Source organism: Trichogramma pretiosum, unplaced genomic scaffold, assembly GCF_000599845.2.
Source record: "Trichogramma pretiosum strain Unisexual culture from Peru unplaced genomic scaffold, Tpre_2.0 scaffold69, whole genome shotgun sequence".
NCBI lineage: Eukaryota > Metazoa > Arthropoda > Insecta > Hymenoptera > Trichogrammatidae > Trichogramma > Trichogramma pretiosum.
Window position 1 is genome coordinate 795,061 of NW_019641608.1, and position 24,484 is coordinate 819,544.

Genomic DNA, 24,484 nt, shown 5'->3' on the forward strand with positions numbered 1-24,484 from the left:
GTCGGAGCGAGCTAACGACGCGGTTAGCTATAGCTAATATGCGCCGGCGACAATCGATAAGTGTTGTGTCTGCGCATACACCGCGGATCTGCGGACTGCGGCTGCAGTCTACAGTGTCTGGACGAGGAGGTAAATAGCTATAGCTATACACACACATACGCTATACGGATACGCTAGCCTCTGTCTTTTGACCTAAATGCGTCACGCGCGTAGCCTGCACACGCAGCGCAGCAGCGACGTACGCGCCAGCTTTTCCGAGCTGACTCTATAACGCTAGCCTCCGAGCTAATGCTCCAGCGCTATTTCACCAGCTGTGAATTCTTCCTTCTCCTCTACGCTGACTCGACGGGCACCGAAATCCAAAAGCGCCAATGACTCGCCACTAACGATGACTCGACGTTGATCCTTTTTTCTCGGGACTCGCGACGAATAAGCAGGAAAATTGAGCAAGAACGAGAGCTCGAGCTTCAAAGGCAACCGCATCGCGCTTGCTCTCGAGCTTTAAAACTCGAGCCTTGTGCCGGAGCGCGTCTCTTATTTCCAGTCGAGTAAAGACGAGACTAGAAGGGAGCTTTTTTCCCTGCGTATCTGTATGATTGATAATAACACGCCTACTAGCAGATCCTTATTTATAAATTGCCATCGATCAGCTATTTGTAATGGCTTATATCGCTTACGTATCCGAGTGCAAAAAAGAAGGCGATACCGCTCGTGTTCGAGCCTGAATAATATATATTATGCTCGGCTCCTCTCGGTAATTATCGAGCAAAAAACAGGGAAAATCTTTTCGAAATAAAGAGTGCTGCGCGCCTGCCTGTACACGGACTCGAGAGTTGGCTCGTCGTAGCGTGAAACTAACTGTGTCAGACATCTAGTCTATGGCCTGGCTGCGCAGCTGTGTATATTGTATGCTCGCTTGCGCGCGCGCGACCAGCCTGTCGGCGTCAACAATCGATATTCCAATATTCTTACATATCCGTTTCGTTGCAAATGTTATTTTTCCTTTGCTCCGTGTAATGCTCCGTGCAATTATCCTTCCTCGTGCGCGCCCCCCATTTTACCGACCCTTTTACAGGGCCAAATTGCCAAAGTCAACTGCGCAAAATTTTCCCAGCTGTTTATAATACGACTCGTTCAATCTCACTACTATCGCAAAAGCTAAAGGATGAATAATTCCTCGCTTCAACGAGACAAAGCGCCCCGAGTTGGAGGGACTAAAGACAACTTCCTCTTCTTGATCTACTTTTTACTCTTATCTGTCTTTTATTTCAGAGAAAAGGTGCCAATGTTCTGACTTTTGTTCTACACAACTAGTGTTTACAAAGATGGAGAAACGAATTATTTTCCAAACTCCTCCTCATACTCATTTCATTTCAAATCGATTATTTTCACTTCTTTTTATTATTATTATTACTCATTATTATTACTCGTCGTCACCCTTTAGGATTTACTTGTATGCGGTAAAATGAAAAAACAAAAGGTGAGTGGCTTGGCACGAGCGTTTTTATTTATTCACGGAACAAGAGTCAAAAACGTCGAACGCGTCGAACGTCAAACGTATAACGAGGCAACGGTAAGTAAGCTCGACAAGTGTTATCTGCAGCTGAGGCAATAGAACTCGACAGTCGGTTATAAAGTTTAATAGTTATTATTCTTTTGACGACTAGGAGAAAAAGCAAAAAGTGATAAGAGTAGAAGCTGATATAGGAAAATACTTTTGACCTGGATCTTGGCTCTTTTCCTCTTTTTTTTCTCTCATTTAAAAGAGGTGGTTGCTGTGGAGATAAGAGAGAGAGAGAGAGAGAGAGAGAAAGAAAGAGAAAAGCCTACTTAAAGGAAGAGTCTTTGGCCAACCGCATGCTCCGAGATGACCATTCTTTTCTCAGCAAAGCATCTTTCCGCGCTCTAGTTACTAATAATCTGCTTGCTCAGCCCGAGTCTCGTGTACAGAGCTATGCCGCGTTTGATATTCAATCTCGACTCGCTGGGCTTTTTTCAACAGTCACCTGAACTAGCGGTGCAATTTTTCCAGAGCTTGCAGCGGCGCGTCAACTTTTCTTTTGTTTCTTACGTTGGAGCGATCAGTGACGTAAGAGGCCAGAGGTAAATTCCATAATGCTTGTCTCGTTCAATTTTTTCCTCTCCAACTAAGCAAAGTTTGTAGGAGCAAAATACTAATGGGGCGCAGGCAGCTTTTTAGCCCTTTAACCGAATGCTCGTTAATTGGCCCAAAAACAGCTCGTTCTCGAATCGCTTCTCTGACCTGCTCGATTCTTTCTTCGTACATAGATTGTATGAAAAATACAGGCTGTTGCTCGTGTCGAAGTTCAATACGCTACCCAACGGATGTACTACGCTACTCGTCGTTCTCGTCCTTATCCAGGCACGTAAAAAAACAAAGTTTATACGTGTCACGTACAACTCGACGTATAACTCGAAATCAAAGATAAAATAAAACGTAAGATCAAGTGTCATTATTAGAATCGCGCTGATACTTTATTTGCCTTTCCTTATGAGATTTTTACATGCGAAACTCATAAGAAATCAGCATAATAGCTGGAGCCAATTCAGTTATATGGCGCGAGGAAAAGAAAAGGGTCGTGAGAAAATGCTGCCAAATCGAGTCGATAGGCGATGAATTCGTTTCGAAAAAAACAGAAGAAATTGGCTGCGTTTGCTTTATACGATCGGCCATGCGAATGCACGCGAGCAAAATATAAAACGAAATAAAATAAAATAAAATAAAATGAAATAAAATAAAAGCCAGCTCGGACGAGGATCCGCGATTTTTCACGCTTGCCCGCCAATGTACGCGTCAAAGCATAGTCCAACGAGCTGGTGTCAACGTCGTCGCGCGACCGTCTACGTATATCGGACTCGTTCGTCCCAAAAATCATATACTCCGATGCAAAGTTTGGTTTTTCTCCAATGCTAAAAAATTATCGTTCCAGCGGATATTTTATACGCGGGGCTTGGGCCGTTGGCCGACTCGTATTCGTTGCTGGCTCGAGGTCGTCGCGCGGCTGCAGCCGATAAGCAGCGCCCGCAATAACAATAACAAGGCCCAGCTCGTGTACAGCAGTGCGATAAGCCGATACGAGGCTGCGCGGCATACAGGTAGCGAGCTCGATTCGGCCCACGCTCGACCGACTCGTAACTCAAAGCTCAAAGGTGAGACGGCGGCGTTTTACGACTTGCGACCGCGACACACGCAGCCAGCGATTGAAATATTTTCCTATTTAAGGCTATTTAAGCGTGTCGATTGCTTCGAGTCCCGTTCGACTGCGAGCTCGTGGCCCGATTACTATACGCGTAAGAATAAACTCGATCCAAGTCGAGCTAGTAGCAAATACTGCAAAAAAGAGAGAGGGCCAAATTTGAACATTTTAATCGAGTCCTCGAACCAAGTGCAAAGTAATAATCAAAGTAATGCGAGTAAAAGTAAAAAATGAGACGCGATATATCTATATGTAGGAGCTAATCGGCTTTCGAGACTTTAGGAGCAAGAGACAAGAGCTGCACATATAGATGTAGAAAAGACCGGCTGACGCGCGCCGACACGCGTGACAATGAAAGAAAAGCGAGACTCGAGCAAAGTGCAGTTATAGCATCGAGTAGTATACATAACGCCTCGAGAAGTTCCGGCTTTCGGATACTCCTTGAAGAGTCGATCGACTCGTTTCTCTTTTACTTAATCTTTAGCTGCTGCTGCTGCACAACATCTATCCACGCACGTGTGTTGGTAGCGCATTAAGTCGCACACACCGACGCGGCTAGTGCTTATATAAGCTATATACATTTCTCTGCAGCTACATAAACGACGTTTGGTCGCGAGTCATAGATTGTCAGTCGAGCTTTTACTTTTCGAGGTATGCAACGAGTCGATGGCTGTAAGGATAGCTGCTGATTCTACTGCTCGTAGGCCCAGCCAGCATCATCTGTTAGGAATATTTGCAGATTGAGCAAATTTCGCTTCAGCCGATGACAAAAATAGTCAAAATACTACAATGGAATCATGAACATGTAATAATCAATATTACACGGAACTGTTTGACGTAACGAAGCCTGCTGTCCATCTACTGGGCCACAAAAGCAGATATTGCGTCTCCGCAAGTTGTGCCTAGATAGCAATTAATCTGTAGTTGAGATACCAAAAAACTGACGGACCGAGTCCGCTTTTATGCACACACAAACACACATAATATTCGATACGTATCTCGCTCGACACGCTCCAACACATCTTCTCTCCCAGCTATATCGGCTATACAACGCTGACGCTCGAGCTCCACGCTCTGTGTACAAAAAAGAACTGCTTGTTTTTTTTTCTTGTTTTTTTTGTAACCACCCAATGCCATGGAAAATACCTTCGATTCTTTTTCATCTTTCCGTTCGATTCGACATTTCGTTCTCGAGAAAAATCCTCGAAACAAGCCGACTATTTGCCTATGAGCGTAAAACGTCCAACGACAAAATGAAGCAACTGGAGCAGCAGCTTTCATCGACTCATTTAAACGGAATAATCGTTCTCGCAAGTTTAAATTACCCTTAGCATGCTTTTTGTCTAGCATACTCGATCAAAACTATTGAAATTCATGTTTAAATGGTCTGTATTTTGTCTGATATTGAATTTCGATACAGCTTCTTTTGCTCATGATTTTCAACATGTTTTAATTTAATCATTTTTTAGACATTTTTTCTTAGCCTTCGATCTGTTTCAACTTGATCGTTTGAAAATTTACAAATGATTTCAGAAAACTCCACTCAATTCATGTTTTCCAATTGTATTTCTATTGACAAACATTATTAAATTGTTCTTACCTGTCGATATAAATTAACGCAATCATGATTCTCAAAAATGAGGTATTTCGAGTTTTTTACACGCTTGCAATATTCAAAGATCTCTTAATAAAAACAGTGAGAGAAAAATGAAAAAAAGTAAAGATTTTTATTTAAAACGGACTCGAGCAGTCCATTGGAAGAAAAAAAATATTTCTTTTGGCATGCGTCGCCGTTTCCGACACAATGAAATAATCGAGGCGAGGTGAGAGCAAAAAAATGTGAAAATTAATTTTAGGCCAGTCTAATGTACATGTTATGTGTCAAGCTCTTAAAGCTCTCGACATGCTACGCTATTTTTTTTATTCGTATTTTGGTAAGCGTGCTCATTTCTTCGACTTGACTAACAAGGACTATTTATTTGTTTTAAAAATTGAATAATATTTGAGAGAGCTGCAATATGATATACATGTCAAGTAGGAGGTGAATTTTTGATACGAATTCGGACTCGATACTTGAGAAAATGTTTTGCTTGAAAAATAAAAAATACAGACAAAAAAGGTGGCGCGTTCGCTCGGCTATTGATCTGCGTTGATGGGCATTTTGTTCGCAGCTCGTGATATTACACGGAGCGCGTCGTAATAAGGACGACGTCAGAGGGTGACGAAAATCCAAACGAGTCGAGGGAGACTTGATTACTCGTTGGCCTTAATAGTCTGGTAGAAAAATCTAATGTGCCTCGACCATTGTATAGCAGAAGGCAAACCGAGAATACGATAGAAAGAGAGAGACTTTTTTAGGGACGCGTCCGGCTGGGATCGATTGATCCTTGGACGAGGCACAAAAGCATGTACTTGTACTGTACGAGCTGTACTCCAAATTTAGAATAGCCGTCGAGCGTGTCCGTCTGTTGAGGGTAAAAACACGCAGTTGCTCGAGCGCTCCATGGTCAAAATCGTTTGAACTTTTTCTCGAGCGAGCGAGCAGTAAGTCGTAAGTCGCGTAACTCGTGATCACAGCGATCGTCGAGCTTTATTTTCTCCAGCTATTGGCCCTATTATTTTTAATTTCGTGCGTAAAACCGCGAGTTGCGCTGCTTTTATTTGCGCAAACAGTCGGAGATGAATTTTTTCGTGACGTATAACTGAAACAGTAGCCAAAATAAAGATTTCGATAGTCGGCTATTTCTAGGCAAATTAGCCAATGTGGGCGAACGAGTGCGTTTTTTGTACAATCGATCGGACGAGCTGAGGCGCGATACAGCGAACTCCGACAACTGTCGACTCGTTCATTCAACTTTGGTAAAAACTCGTTGGTAATAGCTCGCCATTGGCCATCAGCAAGCAATGTCAAAGCTGGATTAGCTGGATCGCGATCGAGTCGCGATCGAGTCGAGAATAGATTTTTCTTGCACTGTGAACGACGCTGCTCCGTCGGTGAACACACGAAGCTCGTATACGACTGCACTTGCTGTCCGTAGCTCTTTGGGCTGCGCCCTTGAACTCGCGACTAATGGCGGACTAGCAGCTACGCAGAGTCGCGATCGCGATTCCGTCGCATTGACTCTGCTCAATTATTCAGACTACGTCGATACGCTCGAGCATATGTAATATATATGGGCCGCGAAATTCAACGCGTACCTCTTTGGACAGTACTACACGATAAGTAGACCATTTCATCGAAACAATCGACGTTGGACAATTGGCAAGTTACAAAATGCAAAAAGAACAAAAAAGTAGAAACGCACAAAGTAGGCAGTCGACGTGCATCAAGCTGGCGTTAGGCATATGGATTAAAATTAATCGATTGGGATATTCGGGGGCCAGGAGCATCGGTACTTACAGCCACTGCACGAGTGTACAAGTGTCAGGTAGAAACTCGTTTAGCTTACAAAATTATAGGCGTCCCGTGAAAAGAATCGATTCGAGCCTCGATAGCTAAGCGGCGTTTAGTCGCGAGAGCGAGGACAGCGACGAAAGTTACACCTGCGTGCGGCTAGCTACTCTCCCTATCCCGCTGAATTTGGCCAATTGGCTTTTCAGCGCCGAGAGGCGAAAAGTTCGCTCGCTGCTGCCGATGCTGCACCGATGGCTCAATGACTCTCCGCAGAGTGACGCCAATGTGCTTCGAAGACACGTGTACGAGAAGAAATGTTTTTGCCCGTTTGCGCGAGGCTAACGTTCCTGTACTAATTATATGAGAGAGCTATAGGAAGGTACGCTCGATACAAGTAAAGCCGAGCTGTTTACCAACTCGTCGAATTACGCTTCGGACGTTCGTATAGCCTATGCCAAGACGTAAAGTAAACAAAAGCCGCTACTCGTCTTTGCGAAAATAGCTACGCGAAGCCGATGGACCGATGCTAGCACTCGCTGCCTATTTTCATACACATCTCGTGTTTTTCCTACTTGTCACATTTTTAATTGCGCATAATCCGCCTAATGCCAACCAGTCGAAGCTCGAGATTAGTTAATAATCCACCAGCTTATTTTAGCCAACTGGCAGGTGTTTGAATTTGATTCGGCCCAGTCGGAATAATCGAAATCACTTACTCGATTCGTTTAATTTACACGTGGATGAGCCTTTGGTATGGTCGATGTGATTTTTCGATACGTAACTCTCGACTCGTAACTTGTCTCGCGCGCCTGTTTCAATCGTTGAATGCACCAAGCAAAAGGAAGAAAAACAAACAAAAATGAGAATGGGCTGAAACGAGTTTTAGCGTTGACTATACTTTCGACAGTCGTCGAGGAAGAAAGGAGAGAAATTTGACGAGTCAAAAATACACTCGGTGAGCTCGAAACAGCTCGAAAGCTGCGATCTTAGATTCGGAAACGACGAAGGCGCTCGCAGTTTCGCGCCAAAATTCAAACTCGCCATAGGACTCGTAATAGGATAAATAGCTATTCCGTTATGGAGGATCCAAGCATCGATACTCGAGGATCAGATGGAGAAAGCAAAACAAAACTTTACATAAAGCCGGACTATTTGGTGAGGTTTTGTACACTTGTAGCGCGGCTATTTATATTACAGAGAATCGATTTGCGAGCGATAATTGACTTTGTCGTGTAAAGCGAGCGATCGTTGTGGACGATACGATCGATCGTCCATCCGGCTGGAAAAATGGAGAAATTATTTAGCCGGCGAGTAAACGATTCCTCGGCGTCGACGAGCCCACGAGGGAGAAGAAGGTTTGCACGCATAGTCGGATAGCAGTTGGACAGCTTGTGAATGGGGAGTCGCCTTTCGTCAAGGAATCATGGATCGATCCGAATCAAGTGGACGTTCGATCCGAGCCGAGGGGCACGTCGAGCAGGTGTCCAGTGTCCAGTGCGCGGAAGGGCCGAAAGTCGCAATTAGCCTGGCCTAACGAATACGAGTGTCGTGACTAGACTAGACGGGGCCGAATGAAAAATCAAGCAAATATCCGTGCACGAGCTCGAGAGAAGCGAGCTGCTTCGCTAGAGAGAGAGCGAGAGAGCGAGAAGCTCGCGACAAAAGCTCATATCGAGCGTGAAGCAATAGAACGGCTAAATTGTTTTTTTCCTCGATATTGCGCACACATACTATATACGCGACCATTGCACACACACGTACGCGCGATAGGTAATGGATATAGCATATAGAGCTCTGCAAGTGGCGTATCGCTAGCCGCTATGTATGTATATACATATAAGCGTTGATAAGAACAAAAAACAAGTACGTGTCGGAAAAGTAAAGAGAAAAAGCGTAATGGTAAGGTCGCGATAGAGAGAGAGAGAGAGAGAGAGGCAAACGAGAGCAGAAAAGGAAAACGACGGCAGGAAAATCCTGCAGTGGCACATAGACGTACACACACGTTCACGGGGTGTGGTCTCACTCGCTCTCACTCGCTCCCGCTGCTGGCTCTCTCTCGCTCGCAGTTGGCAGTTTCTGCGCTGGCTTAGCTCTACGCTCGCCTCGTCGTCGTCGTCGTCGCCGTCGTCGTCGTCTATGAGTATACGCGTAATTTCGGTGTATCAGCAACATTTCCTACCACACAACGGATATATAACGGACTTTTGTACAGGCAAAGTGTCCGAGACCGTGCGTGGATCATTACGAGACGAAACGAATAAAATAAAATAAACGAATGGAAATGCAAAAGTCGGAAATTGCCAGGTGCATAATGCGCACGAGCCTACGCTTATTAATACTCTGGCTAAAAAAGCTCCACGGCGTAGCAGCAGCCACCAACACTGCCACACACGGATAATAGCGCACGCTTACGCACACACGCACACACACACACACACATCGTGTCGGATGGTCTAAAATTAGCAACGAGCTATAAATAGAGACGGACTAAAACTATTTGATATGCACAAAAAGAGAGAGAGAGAGAGAGAGAGAGAGAGAGAGAGAGCAAAAGAGAGTAAAAGAGTGTGGTGTACTCACTTGCCGAGCTCCTCCTTGAGGTCGTAGTTGTCACTGAACCTCGTGCAAGCCGCTTGGGCAGCCATGCCGGGACCAAGCTGGCGCACCACGGCGCCTGCTAATAGCTCGACTCGGTCCTTCGTGAAAAGAACAGACCTCGGGTTGTCTGCCTGGCCGTTGGCTCGATTTCGCACAGCTGTAGTTGCGAACGAAATGCTCGAGAATCAGCACTCGTCGTCGCTCGTAGCAGTCGGCGAAGCTGCACAACTGGCTCGCTGTTTCGATATCACCACTCTGTGTGCGTTTTGTACACTGGTTCGGGTTTGCCGTAGAGAGAGATAAGCGCGGTCGACGAGGACAGTACAAGGAACAACAAAACACGAAGAAGCAGCAGCGCACCCTCGACGAGGCAGAGATCGGCGGCGGCCCCCTACTCGTCGCTGCTCGCTCTCTCGCTTTCCCTTTGACGCACTCTTTCACGAGCGATTCACGAGCGTTTCACGAGCGTTTCACGAGTAGGGCTCAACTGACACACATTCGAATCGCCGCGAGAGGATCCCCCGAGTCGAGCGTTCTGAATTATTAAGCGAATTTCTGTGCGCACTGGGAGATGTGCGGGTAGGGAGGGGAGGGTTGATGCACAGACACACACACACACACACACACACGACGAGGGGAGGGGTGGGGAAGTACAGGGTCGACTTTAGATCGTCGCCGTCGTCGTCGAACACCAAGAGGCACGATCAACACTGGGAGCGTTGGATGCGGAAGCCGACGAAGAAGACGACGACGTCTCGGCAGAAGAGAGTCCAAGTGTTGTAACGAGCTCTGCTCCGTGCTCTGCGTGCCGAGCTGCTGCTGCTGCTGCTCAGAGGGGCGAGAGCGAGCGAGAAATAGCGAGTGTATAAGAAAGCGGCCAGTCGGACTCGGCAGTCAGCTTTGAGCCAGGCAGCAGCAGCCAGTCGTGCGCTGCGCAGAGAGCCAAAGACAGACAGAGACGGAGAGTGGCTATATAACTGCGATCGGGGGCGCGCGAGCCAGAGAGAGAGAGAGAGAGACCGTTAGAGAGAGGGCGAGGGTACAACTACTACCGCTATTCCGCGAGGCAAGCTCTACTCTGCTGCTGCTGCTGCTGCCGCCGCCGATCAATAAGCTGCTGCTACCGAAAGAGAGAGAGAGAGAGAGGGAGGGAGAGAGAGAGACGACTATGTAGTAGAGCGTTAGAGAGCGAGGCGGCGCTGCTGATGCCTAGTCGTCGACTGCTGCTGCTTCTCCTCGCTATGCTGCAAGCACATATATATAGAGCACAGCACGTATATACTGGCCGATTTTAGCTCGAAAGCTCCCCCGTACCGACTAACTGCACATCTGATAGGTATATGCGCTGCACTCGCGGCTATATCTTCTTCCTCGAGCGCGATGTCTCTGGTCGTTTTTTCATTGCCATTTTCAAGCAGTGATAGATTCGATTTACAAGCTGTGTCAACGCGTTTCGACGAATCGCACTCGTTGGATTTTACATGCGTGCGCGCGCGAGCCAATATCTATAGTCCATACCTGCGCTCGAAAGCCTATACATACGTTGGCTCGTTTCTGTCACTCGCAGCGAGGCATTTGCGTGTGCCTGTTATTTGTACGGTAATTAGTCGCTGCGAGAAGCGACGAGTAAGATGCAAGTGCGCGTCGAGCCGGCGCAGCCTCGACTGACTCGCCTATGCTCGACTTTTATCTCGGCCGGAGTAGAGCGAGTACAACGTAAGGAATTGTAATAACGAGTTGAGCTATCCCCTTCCAGTTGGCCGTCGCGGTAAACAGTCGCCGATCGGCCTGCAACGATATCTTACTCACTCGTTATATATAGACTCGTGGCTCGGGTCTGCAACTTTAGGCTCGCGATTCTCTTACTAATCGAGTACTCTCTACAATGGATAACCACCTTTAATGTTATACGCGACACTAGCAATCGAGGATCACTCGTTTTTAGGATCATCGAGTAATATAGCTAGCACGCGCGCTAATGCTCCTGTAGACTGCAGCCGACTGCACGAATACTCGCTAGACCGTACGCAGAGACAGCTACTGCTGCCGTTTACCGTTACACATGCATAGCAGCCTACTGCGTTGCGAGCGAATTTCCGCTTTCTCGAGCAACGATAATTGAGAATCCTTGCTAACGTGCCAAGTCTCGAGCCCAAAATAATTGTTTAATCAACCGTCTGTCTCTTGCATTGTAATTTTTATCGCTGGGGACGAGCGCACGCACGCACGGACTTGACCCAATCTTGACTCAGCTTCTATACGTCCTGTGAATGTTGGACCCCTTACCCGAATAAACACTCGTGTACCAACTAGCTGCATACGGGGCTAAGGCTGCGCGCGCACATATGGAGCTGCAGCGCTGCGTCTCGACCATTCTTTGCCAGTGCCAACTCCATAAACTGACCAACTGCGACGACTGACTCGAGACTGACTTGTCCACTTGGTCTACAATCAACCCGCGTCTCGTCGTGATTTGACTAACGATCGATCGCTACGCATCTGTCGTTTCTGCCATTTATGATACTTTTGCATCTCGTTGAGTAGTATTACCTTTGCACGCCTGACGCGACCATACTACTCTACTACTGCAAAGTCATACAAGTCGCCCTAGGACTGAAACTTACATTTTTTACCTTATTTTTCTTCTCGCGCGACTCGACAAATAAATTATTACAAAGATTAATATTTCAAAATTTATTGTCGTTACAGGCAAAGTTTGCCAAAGAACAGCTTACAAACTTTCGTGATAATGATAATCGTAGCAAAACTTGCGATTTTTTGTGCGCTATAAATTAAAACTTGGATACAATGAGTCATAGATACATGAGTATAGTTTTCATAACTCGTCTTTATGCAAAATATACTTGACTTGCCTTCTCGCAATTCAATCCTAATATTTCTTTTAAAATATCGATAAAATCATGATTATACATATGTGTAATCGTCTGTTTGTTCCTTTAAAAATTACCTTACTCGATCTACCATAATTTGAAAACAAGCTTGGTCCAATCGCTACCTCATTTGCCGCTATCAAGTATCTTATCAAATTATTGTAGAATCTAGTAATCAATTGTATAATCATCTTATTTACAATTCTGCTCAATATAATTGAACTTTATAAAAGTCCTGCGCCTCTGAACGTCATTTAATGTTCAAATTCAATTTCAAATATAATATCTTGCCAGTGTTTTAACGTTGCTTGCTCGTTGTATATGAACCATTTCTTTACTTTTATCGAAAATCAAAGTCTTTCCCAAGTACAATCTATAACATAATTTGTCACTCTTGTATTTAGTCGCAACAAAGAAATTCAAAAATGCATAAAAAATAATACTAACACTGCACTGAGATTACAACTAAACGCGAGGCAACTTTTTCGGTCATTTATAGAGGCATGCGAAAATGTTGGAATGTTACAAATACAAAATGATATATATATAGCTTTTGCTTTTGAGCAAAAGATAATATTACGAGAGAAACTTGTTTAAATCCAAGCAGGCTTACAACGATTACAACGCTTAAAGCTAATAAAATACGTTAGGTAAAAAAATAGATCTCGATCGCTTTGTCAATGTTTCTGTTGCTTTGAAAGCGACACAAGGATTACAGAGCGCAACGAGTTTGTAGTCGTTGCGCGCGATCTTTCGAGTAGAAAGAAACAACTCGAAGGATCCACGAGGAGGCGGCAAAAAATAAAGAAGATAGAGAAAAAAGCTCGACGACTGACGAGAGCGAGCTTAAAACGTTTACTCGACGGTAACGGACTTGGCGAGATTGCGCGGGCAATCGACGTTGCATCCGCGCAGCACGGCTATGTGGAAAGACAAGAGCTGCAGCGGAATGACGGTGAGGATTCCCTGCAAGCAATCGACGGTCTTGGGCACCTGCAGAACCTTCGCGGCGAACGATTTGGTCTCTTCGTCGCCTTCCTCGCAAATGACGATGGGTCGTCCGTCGCGGGCCGTCACTTGTTGCAAGGCGTTCATGCATTTCTGCAAAGAAAGTGTCAATAAGCAAATGATTCAAATGGTCTGGATGAGGATCAAAAAGATTCGAGAATATAATTTTTGCTCACAACGTAGACGGGGTCCCTCATGACGATCATCATGACGGGCATGGAGTCGTCGATGAGAGCGAGCGGTCCGTGCTTGAGCTCGCCAGCCATTATGCCTTCGCTGTGCATGTAGGTCAACTCTTTAACTTTCTGTGGGCAAGAAACCAAGAGACGAATAAATAAACGAGCTTATTCGTAGTCGAGCTTATTTCCGCTTACCAATGCGCCTTCCATGCAGGTAGCAAAATTATATCCTCTGCCCATGATGAGAAGAGATTTGTGTTGGAACAAGGACTTGGCCAGTTCCTTGACTTGGTCGTCGAGCTTCAAAACTTGACGGATTTGTTGGTCGAGATTCTTCAATCCCTCGATGATCTAAACAAAGACAAGAGCTTAATTTGGGTCCGATAAAAGAGAGAGAGAGAGAGAGAGAGAGAGAGTGAGAGGATGACGAACCTCCAATCGCCTCTGCCTGAACGAGATCCTGTCCTCGCTCATAACGAGAGCAAACATAACGAGGGAGATGAACTGCGAGGTGTAAGCCTTTGTACTGGCGACGCCGATTTCCGGCCCGGCGTTGATGTGCACGCCGCAGTGGGATTCGCGACAGATGCTGCTGCCGACGGTGTTGGTCACGCCGACGATCAAAGCGCCGCGTCCTTTGCAGTATCTCAGCGCCATGAGGGTATCGGCCGTTTCGCCTGTAATCGAAAAGGAAAGTCGATGTTGAAACGTTGCTTTTTTTATTTAGTCGAGCTGGTTAGGTAGGAGGGACGATAACAGACCCGACTGAGAGATGAAGAAGCAGACGTCGTCGCGGAAAACGGGCGTGTTCCTGTCCAAAAAGTCGGAGGCGAGCTCGACCATGACGGGCAGCTCGGTGAGCTCCTCGAGGAGCTGTCGGGTCGCCACGGCCGAATGGTAGCTCGTGCCGCAGCCGATGAGCATGAGGCGGCGGCAGCGCTTGATCTCCGGTATGTAGTCCTTGATGCCGCCCAGGGTCACCGAGTTGTCCTGGAAGTTGAGCCGGCCCCTCATCGTGTTGACGGCCGACTCGGGCTGCTCGAAGATCTCCTTCTGCATAAAGTACTCGTAGTTGCCCTTCATTATCTGCTGGATCTCCATTTTCAGGGTGTGGATCTCGCGGGCGTGAGAGTCGTCGCCCGCGCCGCTGCGCCGCAGACGGTGAATGTTGAGCGCGCCCAGCTTCACGGCGGCCACGTCGTCGTCCTGTTAACACCAATTACCAATTTTCTATTGTATCCTATTGCGATTGATTAAATTGTCCCGTCCGAGGCTCACCTCGAGGAAAATCACTCGATTCGTGTGCTCGATAACGGCGCTTGCGTCCGAGGCGAAGAAATACTCGACTTGATTGTCTTCCAACGGCTGGAATTCCGAGGTACTCTCGCTTCTCGGCAGCATCGTGATGTCCGAGCCACGACGGTGCGGACGATGCTCTGCAAAAAAACATAGCAAAAAGTAAGAAACGAGCGACGTGCCATCGCTTTGACTCGCTCGACTCGAGAGCCTTGTACTCGAGTCACCGCTGTTACAAGCTATTACACCATATTTATTATCGATTCGTTGCTACCTGTCGCGCGCAAACGCGTCGCAAACATCGGCAGCCAACGGCTCGGATCACCACTGTAAGTTATTAAAATACCAACAGCAACCCATACCGTTTAATTTTTCTTCTTGACTCTCGTCAATCTAGAAGCTTGGCTTGCTCCCAAAAGGAATTGAAACAATTATTCCCATCTATCGAATTAATGACTCGCTTTGATCAGCGAAGTTGTGCGTTATGATTGACAATTGCCAAACGAGTTAATGCCTTATCGAAGCTGGTTATATGCATTAGTAGTGCGTGATCGTGAGAAGCAATCGTTAAACGACGTCGTGCCTTTCGCCCACCAGTAAAATCGACCTATGTAGCTACTATATGCATGAGAGTCATATGCGATCAAGCGTGTAATAACATAAAATTTGCTGGTACCTGTCGTCGCTGCTTCGGTTTCTGCGATTTCGACGTACGGGAGGACGACACAAAAAATACATAACAAACAAAATTCAACAGATTAGCACACAAACGATTCAGCAACAAAAAACAAAATAGCCTTATAAGTAGTACAAATTTTTAAAAGATTCATCAAATTTCTCTATAGAAATAAGTATGTACCATTCGTATTGGCACGCCGATGGTAAAAAAAAAATTTAACAAAAAAATCAACAGATTCGGATAACAAGCAACGAGAATGGAATGTATAATGAACGTGATTGAAAATGCGTGACGCATTAGTATGCCACGATGAATCGTACGGGCAGAAGCCAAATTGGAAAAGGCGCGCGCGTTAAGGATAAAAATAGTTTGATGTCGTTGGAAAAAATTTCTCGTTGTCCTTAAACTTTATATTCCTCCGATGAAGAGTGCAGTGAATAATTAAAATAACCCGAAAATTAATTCGATAAAATGTGAGTATATGAGAGGTGTTGTTTTAAATTGTCATGTACCTTTGTGAGAGTGTGGAAGGTCATCTGCCGAGGTGATACACGACGAGCCAAAAATAAAAAAAAAGTCCCTTTTACAGATATGCATGTATATATATATGGGTCAAAATAATACTTTTTTACAAAACCGTGCGCACGTATGTCACCGATCTTGACGCGCTTTTGGTATGTTATAGTACATGGCAAAAAGGTCCCAAAAAAAAATTTTTAGACCCCCTCCCCCCTCCTACCCCCCACTTCCGGTATGAACGTCCATTTTCGATCTATATTTTTTCTGAGGACATGAAACAAGTAAAAAATCTGAAAAAATTCATAAAAATACTTTTCCACAATCCAAACAACCTTGAATTTTTTCAGATTTTTTGAGTGCTTCAGGCCTTCAGATAAAATCATTGAAAATTTCAAAAATCTAGATACGGCGGTATGAGCCGATGTAGTACTCGGAAATTTTTTCAGTAATTTTTCGCATTAAAAAACATAACCTCAATTTTTTTCAGATTTTTTCAGATGACCTAACGCACTTTTTGAAGCCAAAAACCGATTTTTTTGACGAAAATAATTTTTTTAGGACAGTACGGAGCCTCGAAAAATCTAAAAAAAATTTTTTCTTGTTTTTTTCATCAAAATACGTAATCTCAAATTTTTTCAGATTTTTTAATTGAAGGCGATAGCTTCTAGGGCCGAAAAATGCTATTTTTAACAAAAAATGGTTCCTAGAACCCGATGGTTCCGGTGAAAAAATTTGAAAATATTTTTTTTGAATTCCTTGTCAAATTTTAATAAATTTTGACCGTTTCAAAAGTTCGATTGAAGCTTCCTAGCTCATTTTAGAGCAGGACAAAGATTAGTGCAAAATATCTGAAGACGTTTCTGAAGACATTAAGGAATGATAAAACTCGTTTGATGCTCTAAAATGAGCTAGGAAGCTTCAATCGAACTTTTGAAACGGTCAAAATTTATTAAAATTTGACAAGGAATTCAAAAAAAATATTTTCAAATTTTTTCACCGGAACCATCGGGTTCTAGGAACCATTTTTTGTTAAAAATAGCATTTTTCGGCCCTAGAAGCTATCGCCTTCAATTAAAAAATCTGAAAAAATTTGAGATTACGTATTTTGATGAAAAAAACAAGAAAAAATTTTTTTCAGATTTTTCGAGGCTCCGTACTGTCCTAAAAAAATTATTTTCGTCAAAAAAATCGGTTTTTGGCTTCAAAAGGTGCGTTAGGTAATCTGAAAAAATCTGAAAAAAATTGAGGTTATGTTTTTTAATGCGAAAAATAACTGAAAAAATTTCCGAGTACTACATCGGCTCATACCGCCGTATCTCGATTTTTGAAATTTTCAATAATTTTTTCTGAAGGCCTGAAGCACTCAAAAAATCTGAAAAAATTCAAGGTTGTTTGGATTGTTGAAAAGTATTTTTGTGAATTTTTTCAGATTTTTTAATTGCTTCATGTCCTCAGAAAAAATATAGATCGAAAATGGACGTTTATACCGGAAGTGGGGGGTAGGAGGGGGGAGGGGGTCTAAAAATTTTTTTTTGGGACCTTTTTACCATGTACTATAACATACTAAAAGCGCGTCAAGATCGGTGACATACGTGCGCACGGTTTTGTAAAAAAGTATTATTTTGACCCATATATATTGTTTCATTGGCTGATGATAATCATGGAAGAATTGAATCGAAAAAAAATATCGCTACGTCGCGATCGAGCACAGGAAATCGGTCGAGTTTATACAAAGCCACTGAACACAGCCTGGAGTGACCTTGATGGATTTGGTGCAAAAGGTAGTTGCGAATGACGCAGCGCTCGGAGGAGAAACGAGACGTTATGCACTCGTAGCTCGGTATAAGTGCAGTATAACGTATCGGATCGACTCGTGCGCGCGTCGTTGTTGCTCGCAGACACGCACATTGGGCATGGCATCAAATTACCCGGAACCGAGTAACAGCGTGTCGTGCGAGCAACGACCATCTTTGCTTTGCAGCAACTTGGACACGTGATGCATTTACAGATAGGCTGGCTTTTTAGCCGAGTAATCGAGCAGAGAATAAACGCAGCCAAACGGATGTAAATATTATTTATACCTTTGCCGTAGAGGATGGGCACATGATCGGTGGCCAATCTGGTCTTGGTTTTGATGCCCACGAGCAGCGGTGATCCTCTCCTGGTGGCGACGCACTCGTCGGGGAAGTGTTTGCTCTTGAAGCAGAGAGCAAAGGCGCCTTCCTGCAAAGGTCCATCGCAAAATCTTCCTTTAGAGTCATGAAATAATTAATTAAGAAAATGTGAGAGAGAGAGACCAGTTGCTGGACGACTTGCTCGACGAGCTCCCGGAACGAGTAGCTCGGGTGCTGGACCCAGAGGTGATGAATGAGTTTGGCTATAATTTCCGTGTCGGTTTCGCTTTCGAACTCGTAGCCGCGCTGCTCCAGGAGTGTCTTGATGTCTTTGTAGTTGGTAATGATGCCTGTAATTAGTTTCATTCGATTAGTTTTATTCTCGAGGCAATGAATTTTGTTGAACAAAAGGCTGAAAATATCGACCGTTGTGAACGACGACGAACGAGTGGTCGAGGTCCGAGCGCTGGGGGTGCGAATTGATCTCGGATGGCACTCCGTGGGTGGCCCATCTCGTATGGGCGATGCCTACGTGACTCTCGATATTCGAGTCAAACTCCAAATTTGAATCTGCAGGAAAAATTGCGTGACATTTTACCAAGTTAGCGAGTGAAAGTTGCGCATCATTTTTGTTGGCTTTAGAGAGCGCGAATTCGGACCGGTTACAGGACTGCCCCTCCTCGATCGACTCCTCGTTGCAGCTACTTTGGCGCCAAGCAACGAGAAACGAGTCGATCGGCCAAGCTAGTGAGCCAAGTAACCAGTTTTCGCTCGAGCTATATTATAAAATGCAGCCGACTCTCCTTGGCCCTTTCGAAAGCGTGAAAGTGCAGCGACTCCATAACAGCCATGTAATAATGTACTTACGTTGAAAGATTTCCTCCTCGAGAGTTCTGACTTTGCCCTGCTTCTTGATGATGGCGATGTCCTTGCCATCGCTCGAGTCCAAAGCGACGCCTGAGAAGAAAGAGAGACAACGATCGTCAACCTTAGCTTAATTAGTAAAAATGAGAAAACATTGGAATTGGTCGTTACCTGCGGAATCGTAGCCACGGTATTCGAGACGCTTCAGGCCGCCTACCAAAAGCTCCAAAATCTCCTTGCGACTCTTGGGCGTCAGGTAGTTCAAGTAAGCGAAAATTCCTGCGATAACAAACAAAAAAGGCCCGATTGATTATTAATGCGCGACAGAGACTTTTTTCCTCTCTTATCTTGTCGGGCTCGGCGCTTCGATGCGTAGCGTCGTCACACGCGTCGGATCGCTCCGAAGGACGAGTGCCGATATCGCGCCAGTCAGGAATTTATGCGCATTAACATAAGCACAACGACATTGTCCGGGTTTTGCCAGGCATTTAATTGCTCACCAGAGAGAGAGAGAGAGAGAGAGAGAGATAAAATTTCAATCGGATGAAAATATAATGGAGCGGAAAGTCGAGAAAGTGGCGATTTGGCCGAGTTGAACGACCGGCGAGGCATCAACCATATCGATTACTCTTATTGACGAAAAGCAGTATCGACACTCAAGGTCAAGTGCACACGAGTCGACGATCGCAGCTACTTAACTCGACGAATTTTTCGCCACCGATTTATTTCGCAAGCGCAGAAACAGTTTCGAGCGTTGACTCGGCTGCCCTCTCGGACCTTTTGAAAAGTGCCTCGCTGCATCGTCGAAGCCGCAGCAACGGAAAGTGAAAGGAGCCGCCGATTGCTCGAAAAGACCCAGAGAAAAGTGCAATTGAGCCAAATGTTTGGCTCTTGCGAGTCCCTCGAACGGTCTCGTTGGACGGAGAAGGGCTCGGACTCGCTTTCACTGCCGAACCGATCGGCGCTGTAGACACTTGGCTTTCGAAATGTCTGCTACATGCACTGTACTGCCTAGGCCAAGCAAACAAACGAATATGTTGATTTCGTGCGTCGCGAGCATGTTTAATTCATGTAACGATTAAAAAAATCTCTCGTTACTTGATTTTCCAGACGCGATCGTCGATTTTTGAGCGAGCTAGTACGAGTCATTATTCGAGTAGGCGTTACGAAACGAGGGGGAAAAGATCACTTGCAAAATCGGCGCTCGAAACAATTTTTACACCTTACATTATGTACATTATGCAAAGAGAAAAGGTGTATAGAGCAATTCATAATATTCACGAGGTGTCGTAGGCGGCTATAGATGGATATATGTACGTCGAGGCGTACGAGGAAGAAATGAGTTTTGGTTACAGGCACACGCCCATTTCCAAGCCAGTCGCAGGCATTTGCTCAACCGGCAACACTTTCACTATTTAACTGCCTGGAGCTGTTATTATTATAAGCTTACTCGGCTGCGATTCGAGTAGGCCTATATCATAGAGAATATCGCAAGTGGCTAGACAAAACCCGATAAAAAAAAAAAAAAAAAAAACAAAAATAACGACAAGAGAAAAACACGGAGTGTGTCTGGTGATTTGAAAACTTGTTACGACTCGGGTCATTGATCGCTACGCATTATGCAGATAATGCTTTTCTGGCTTTCTCGGGCCGAATAATGCGAGCAAAGGCGAGAAACCAACAACTAGCGGCCCTTTGTCGATACTTGCAAGGATATAATAATCGAATATAATATCTAGAGAGCTGTTAGAGGGTCCGTTTATCCGTTTGTAGTCATCGAGCCGGAAGTTCCGTAGATTATTTCATACGATAATGCTACGAATTTTACGATTATGATCGCACGCGTCGCGATAGTGCACCTTATCGGCCAGTCTAGCGGCTTCTCTTCGGCAGCGTTTACATACACGCCCGACTCGTCCGTTCGTACACTTGTCATTTTTACGTGTTTTCGTTACGCGCGAATCGTAGTAAAGAACAAAAGCGAAACTAGCTAAACTTTTCTTACGAAATGGCTGATTTACCAGATTGCGCATAATCATTGTATAATAAAAAAACAGATTGAACAAGGAAGGGGGTCAGGCTTTTTCATTATGCTTTTTTGTTGATATTTAAAAAATGACACGGGCCAGCCTGGTGATTTTTGGTTTCAGCCAATTGTTACGGAGCTTTTTTAGCAAGCGTTGTCGAAACTTTCAAAAGCAAAATACTAGAAAAGGGTCTGAATAATTTATGAGCTTGCTACTTGAGAGAGAAAAAACCCAGCGTCATAAGGTAATGCAAGTTGGAGAGAGAAAAAATTGTGCAGAGCTTCCGTGGAATATCTGCTAAATGTTCGCTGTGGGTCTATGAATTTAGCACTGGGTGCGAAAAAGTCGAAGAGTATGGACAAAAGGCGAGAAAGCGATGGAGCACGACGACGATGTTTTATCGTTGAAGGCCATTAGATTCGACAGATAATGTCGGCGTGTAAATAAATGATGCAACGTCGCACATGTCAAAAGCGAAGGAATCGCAGGTAGTCGGGTGAAAGTCGAAATTCACGAGTCAAGTGTAGTAGAGCTGGTACGGATGTGGATTTCTCTATGCAGACAGATGACACATTGGAATACATGGGGGCTCGTTTAAAGGGAATGGATGTCGAGAGGGGCTCTTTAATAATGAATAAGTAAAGCGAGTCCGAGTCCGAGTCAAGTCGAAGGCTCGTGTTGCTCGAGGCAAAACAGATGTGCGTACTCACCACACATGGTTGAACGTTTGAGCAGACGAGTAGTAGTAGTAGTAGTAGTTGTAGTAGTAGTAGCAGTAGTATAGTTGGTATACAGCAGCAGCAGCAGCAGCAGCAGCAGAGTAGAGTAGAGTATATGTGTGTACACAGCGGCCAGCAGACTGCCACTGACGACGACTGGAGCGACGAGCGATTGTATCGTGCGCCTATATAGGGGGGCCGACTCGCGCCGATCAGCTGAGTGGCGACTCTACTTTGGCTACGCACGCGAGAAGGCACGTAAAAAGCCTTCCTTTTTATGCCCTCCTGCTCTTTGTGCGCTGCAACAGCTGCCAGCTCCCACTCGCCGCTACTTTGCTCCTTGCTACTTCGGCTCGTCGGCTGGTGGGGCCCATTTCTTCGAGCCGATCGACTCGTTACGGCCACCACCTCTTCCAATTCTATATTCCAGCTATTTTCAACTCGATCAGTTTTACTATTTTATTTTATTTCATCGGCAAGCTCGTTCGACCTTTCGCTACCGATTGACAAATTGACCGTTTGGATTTATTTCGAGCTTGCACATCCAAGACTCCATTCGATTGTCGAGCTTGCAGCTTTGCTCGAATGGCGATGCGACCCAAGCAGTTTGACGCTCGATCGTCTATATTCGCAGGCTCGCGAGTCCTTTTTCGAGCTCTCATTAGCTCTGCACCGTATCGATAGTCGCGATCCGAAGCATTCACGAAGCTGCACTCGCTCGAAATTGAATCGTGCTTTTCGTTGGCGCCTGGCGAACTCGTTCGGGAGCCTACGAAAGCTTCGCCGAGACTTGGCTAGTAAAAATTACTGAGCCATCGTCGTCTGCTTATTTCATTGCTGCTGCACAAGCTCGATTTAGAGGCTCGAGCACACCTTCGATCGCGTTCCATTTGCTGTTTGATTGTTTTTGTTGTTGTCGATAATTTGGTATGGTATAGATGCAGCGAGCGCGAAAAGGTTATGACGGACGCACTGGAACGACTGACGCGGGTAAACGGCGAGCCGAGCTACGACTATATGTACATACATATATGTTCGTGAGAAAGACGCATATAGCTGCACGACGGGACCTCGCCTTATCGAGCATTCGCTTCATTTTCTAGCCTACTCGAGTATTAGGACCGACTCCCTGCCGCATTCTAGTCTGTAAATCTGTATAGCTTACTCGTAGCGCTGCTGACTCGTGACTACAGTGCTCAGTGCACTCGCTTGACTCGACTATGTGCGTCTCGATAGGCGCGAATTTTGACTCGGCTAGTCGTGACGTCGACGACGGCGCCAAATACTTGACTTTGATGTACGGTCACCTTTGATACAGGCTCCGTATGGACGACAAAAATACCCAATTTGAGCATTTCACAACTCGAGGCCGTGTGTGGCATTGTACACATTGTGTCCGTGACATGTGTTGTACAACTTACGTAGACAGGGGGCCCAACTCGAGGCATTATATTGCCCAACACGAGCCATGAATTTCGCCCGCGATGCTGCCGTAGACGATAATTTATCGATATGAGGATACCTTGCGCAATTAAGGCCACGTAGTTTCACTGACAACGCCAACTGCTCTTCGTTGCAACCTTGCCCAAGTAATCCAAGTTGGATCGCGCGTCTCTATGCATCTTCCAACTCTGTGCGATCGCTACAAGCAATTCTCTATTCTATCGCCCCAACCAACTTTTCTGACTGCATCTTTCCTGCTTTATTTATTTCACGGAATTTCTCCTCGATTCATCCTTTCTGTAGAGCAACGAATTTCGACTTGTATTGAAAAAAGCAAGCCTTACTGCGCCGACCTTGTCCTATTAAAGCTATTTTATCAACGACCTATTTTCATAAAATATCTTCCATTTCTTCCATCAACACCTTTTAATTACAATTATTTATATTTATGCAATTTTTACCGAATTTTATGAGTGAACAAGTTGATTTTTCAAAACTGCAAAACAACTTGTTTTTCATACCAGCGGCCCGAAAGTGCCTACTTCCCGGCCGCTGCGCAAAACGGGAAGAGCTATTTTCGGGCCACGGGGTATGAAAAATAGTATACAGGCCTAAGCCGCGAAAAAAGAAAGCCCCAGAGTACGTGTTTATCGGCCTCGGCCACTAATTACACGTGCCCTGGGACTTTTCTGTTTTTCGCGGCCTAGGGCAGTAATATACTATTTTTACGACTCAGGGTATAGTTTATTCATTACACTTGAGTAGTTTTCAAATTATGCCTATGAATAAAATATTTTCTCATTTTTTCCGATGAATTTATTTACAACACGAACAATTAATTATAACTACTCGAGGGTTTTAAAAAATAACTCTAAAAGTTTAGTTTGCCAACACTAATAAGCTAGTTCTTGTAAGGTAATGATTTTTATCACCATTCCGATTTATATACTTCCATTACTTTGGGACAAATCTTAAGATACTTCAATTTTACTAACATATCAACTACTTGCTATACTTTAACATTGTTCATTAACTGATCGTAAATTATATTCATTTGCGATTCTTTAAGTGTCCGCTAACTAGAATATCCAACATTTATTCTCATCTACGTTTACCGGATACTTTTTTTACTTTGAAAATCATTATTTTACAACATTTTAATAAGTTTCATCGTCTGAAATATAATTGTCACAAAATCAGAAACAGCCAATAATCATTATTTTAGTTTTTCCATGCACTTGGGTTAAAAATATGATATTTGAAACATGTTTTTATTTTATAGTAAGAAAAGTAGCAGTTCTACTTCAAGTTACACCAATAAAACCTCGTCAGTCTGCAATATTTGCTTTATCTTTGCGACTCTAGCTGTTAAAATCAGCATCACAATTACGTTCACAAAGTTACAAATTCTGTGCATAGCTCATACTTGATGAGCGTAATCGCAAAGTGATTTTCACTTATAAATATCGCATGATCGAAATATTTTTAAACAGTGTTTATTTTAAGAATCATTTCACAATCCCGGAGTTTATTAC

At 44.6% G+C, this 24,484-nt stretch overlaps 2 protein-coding genes across 18 annotated transcripts in view; both read right to left on the minus strand.

Moving 5' to 3' along the window:
* LOC106648576 (calcium/calmodulin-dependent protein kinase type II alpha chain) overlaps positions 1-10,290 on the minus strand; it is a 42,963-nt gene extending 32,673 nt beyond the window's left edge. For 2 of the 16 annotated variants that reach the window (XM_023458459.1, XM_014365538.2), the window contains exon 1: positions 9,193-10,290. In XM_023458459.1, the coding sequence (XP_023314227.1) occupies positions 9,193-9,257 (65 nt within the window). In that variant the 5' untranslated portion in view covers positions 9,258-10,290. The remainder of the gene's footprint in view (positions 1-9,192) is intronic. The other 14 variants (XM_014365542.2, XM_014365541.2, XM_014365547.2 and 11 more) reach the window with 11 other exon arrangements.
* A 1,599-nt stretch (positions 10,291-11,889) lies between these two features.
* LOC106648515 (glutamine--fructose-6-phosphate aminotransferase [isomerizing] 2-like) lies at positions 11,890-22,639 on the minus strand. Of its 2 annotated transcripts, XM_014365446.2 has the most exons (13): positions 21,498-22,639; positions 18,932-19,039; positions 18,764-18,853; positions 18,323-18,466; positions 18,080-18,246; positions 17,864-18,005; positions 15,261-15,281; positions 14,567-14,724; positions 14,050-14,494; positions 13,721-13,965; positions 13,484-13,639; positions 13,286-13,414; positions 11,890-13,202 (listed from the first exon to the last, which is right to left on the minus strand). In XM_014365446.2, the coding sequence occupies exons 1-13, from the start codon at positions 21,502-21,504 to the stop codon at positions 12,957-12,959; spliced, it is 2,058 nt and encodes a 685-aa protein (XP_014220932.1). In that variant the 5' UTR covers positions 21,505-22,639; the 3' UTR covers positions 11,890-12,956. The 2 variants fall into 2 exon arrangements, with proteins under 2 accessions (XP_014220932.1, XP_014220934.1); XM_014365448.2 differs by lacking the exon at positions 15,261-15,281 and having other exon boundaries at positions 21,498-22,638.
* Positions 22,640-24,484: the final 1,845 nt, after the last annotated feature.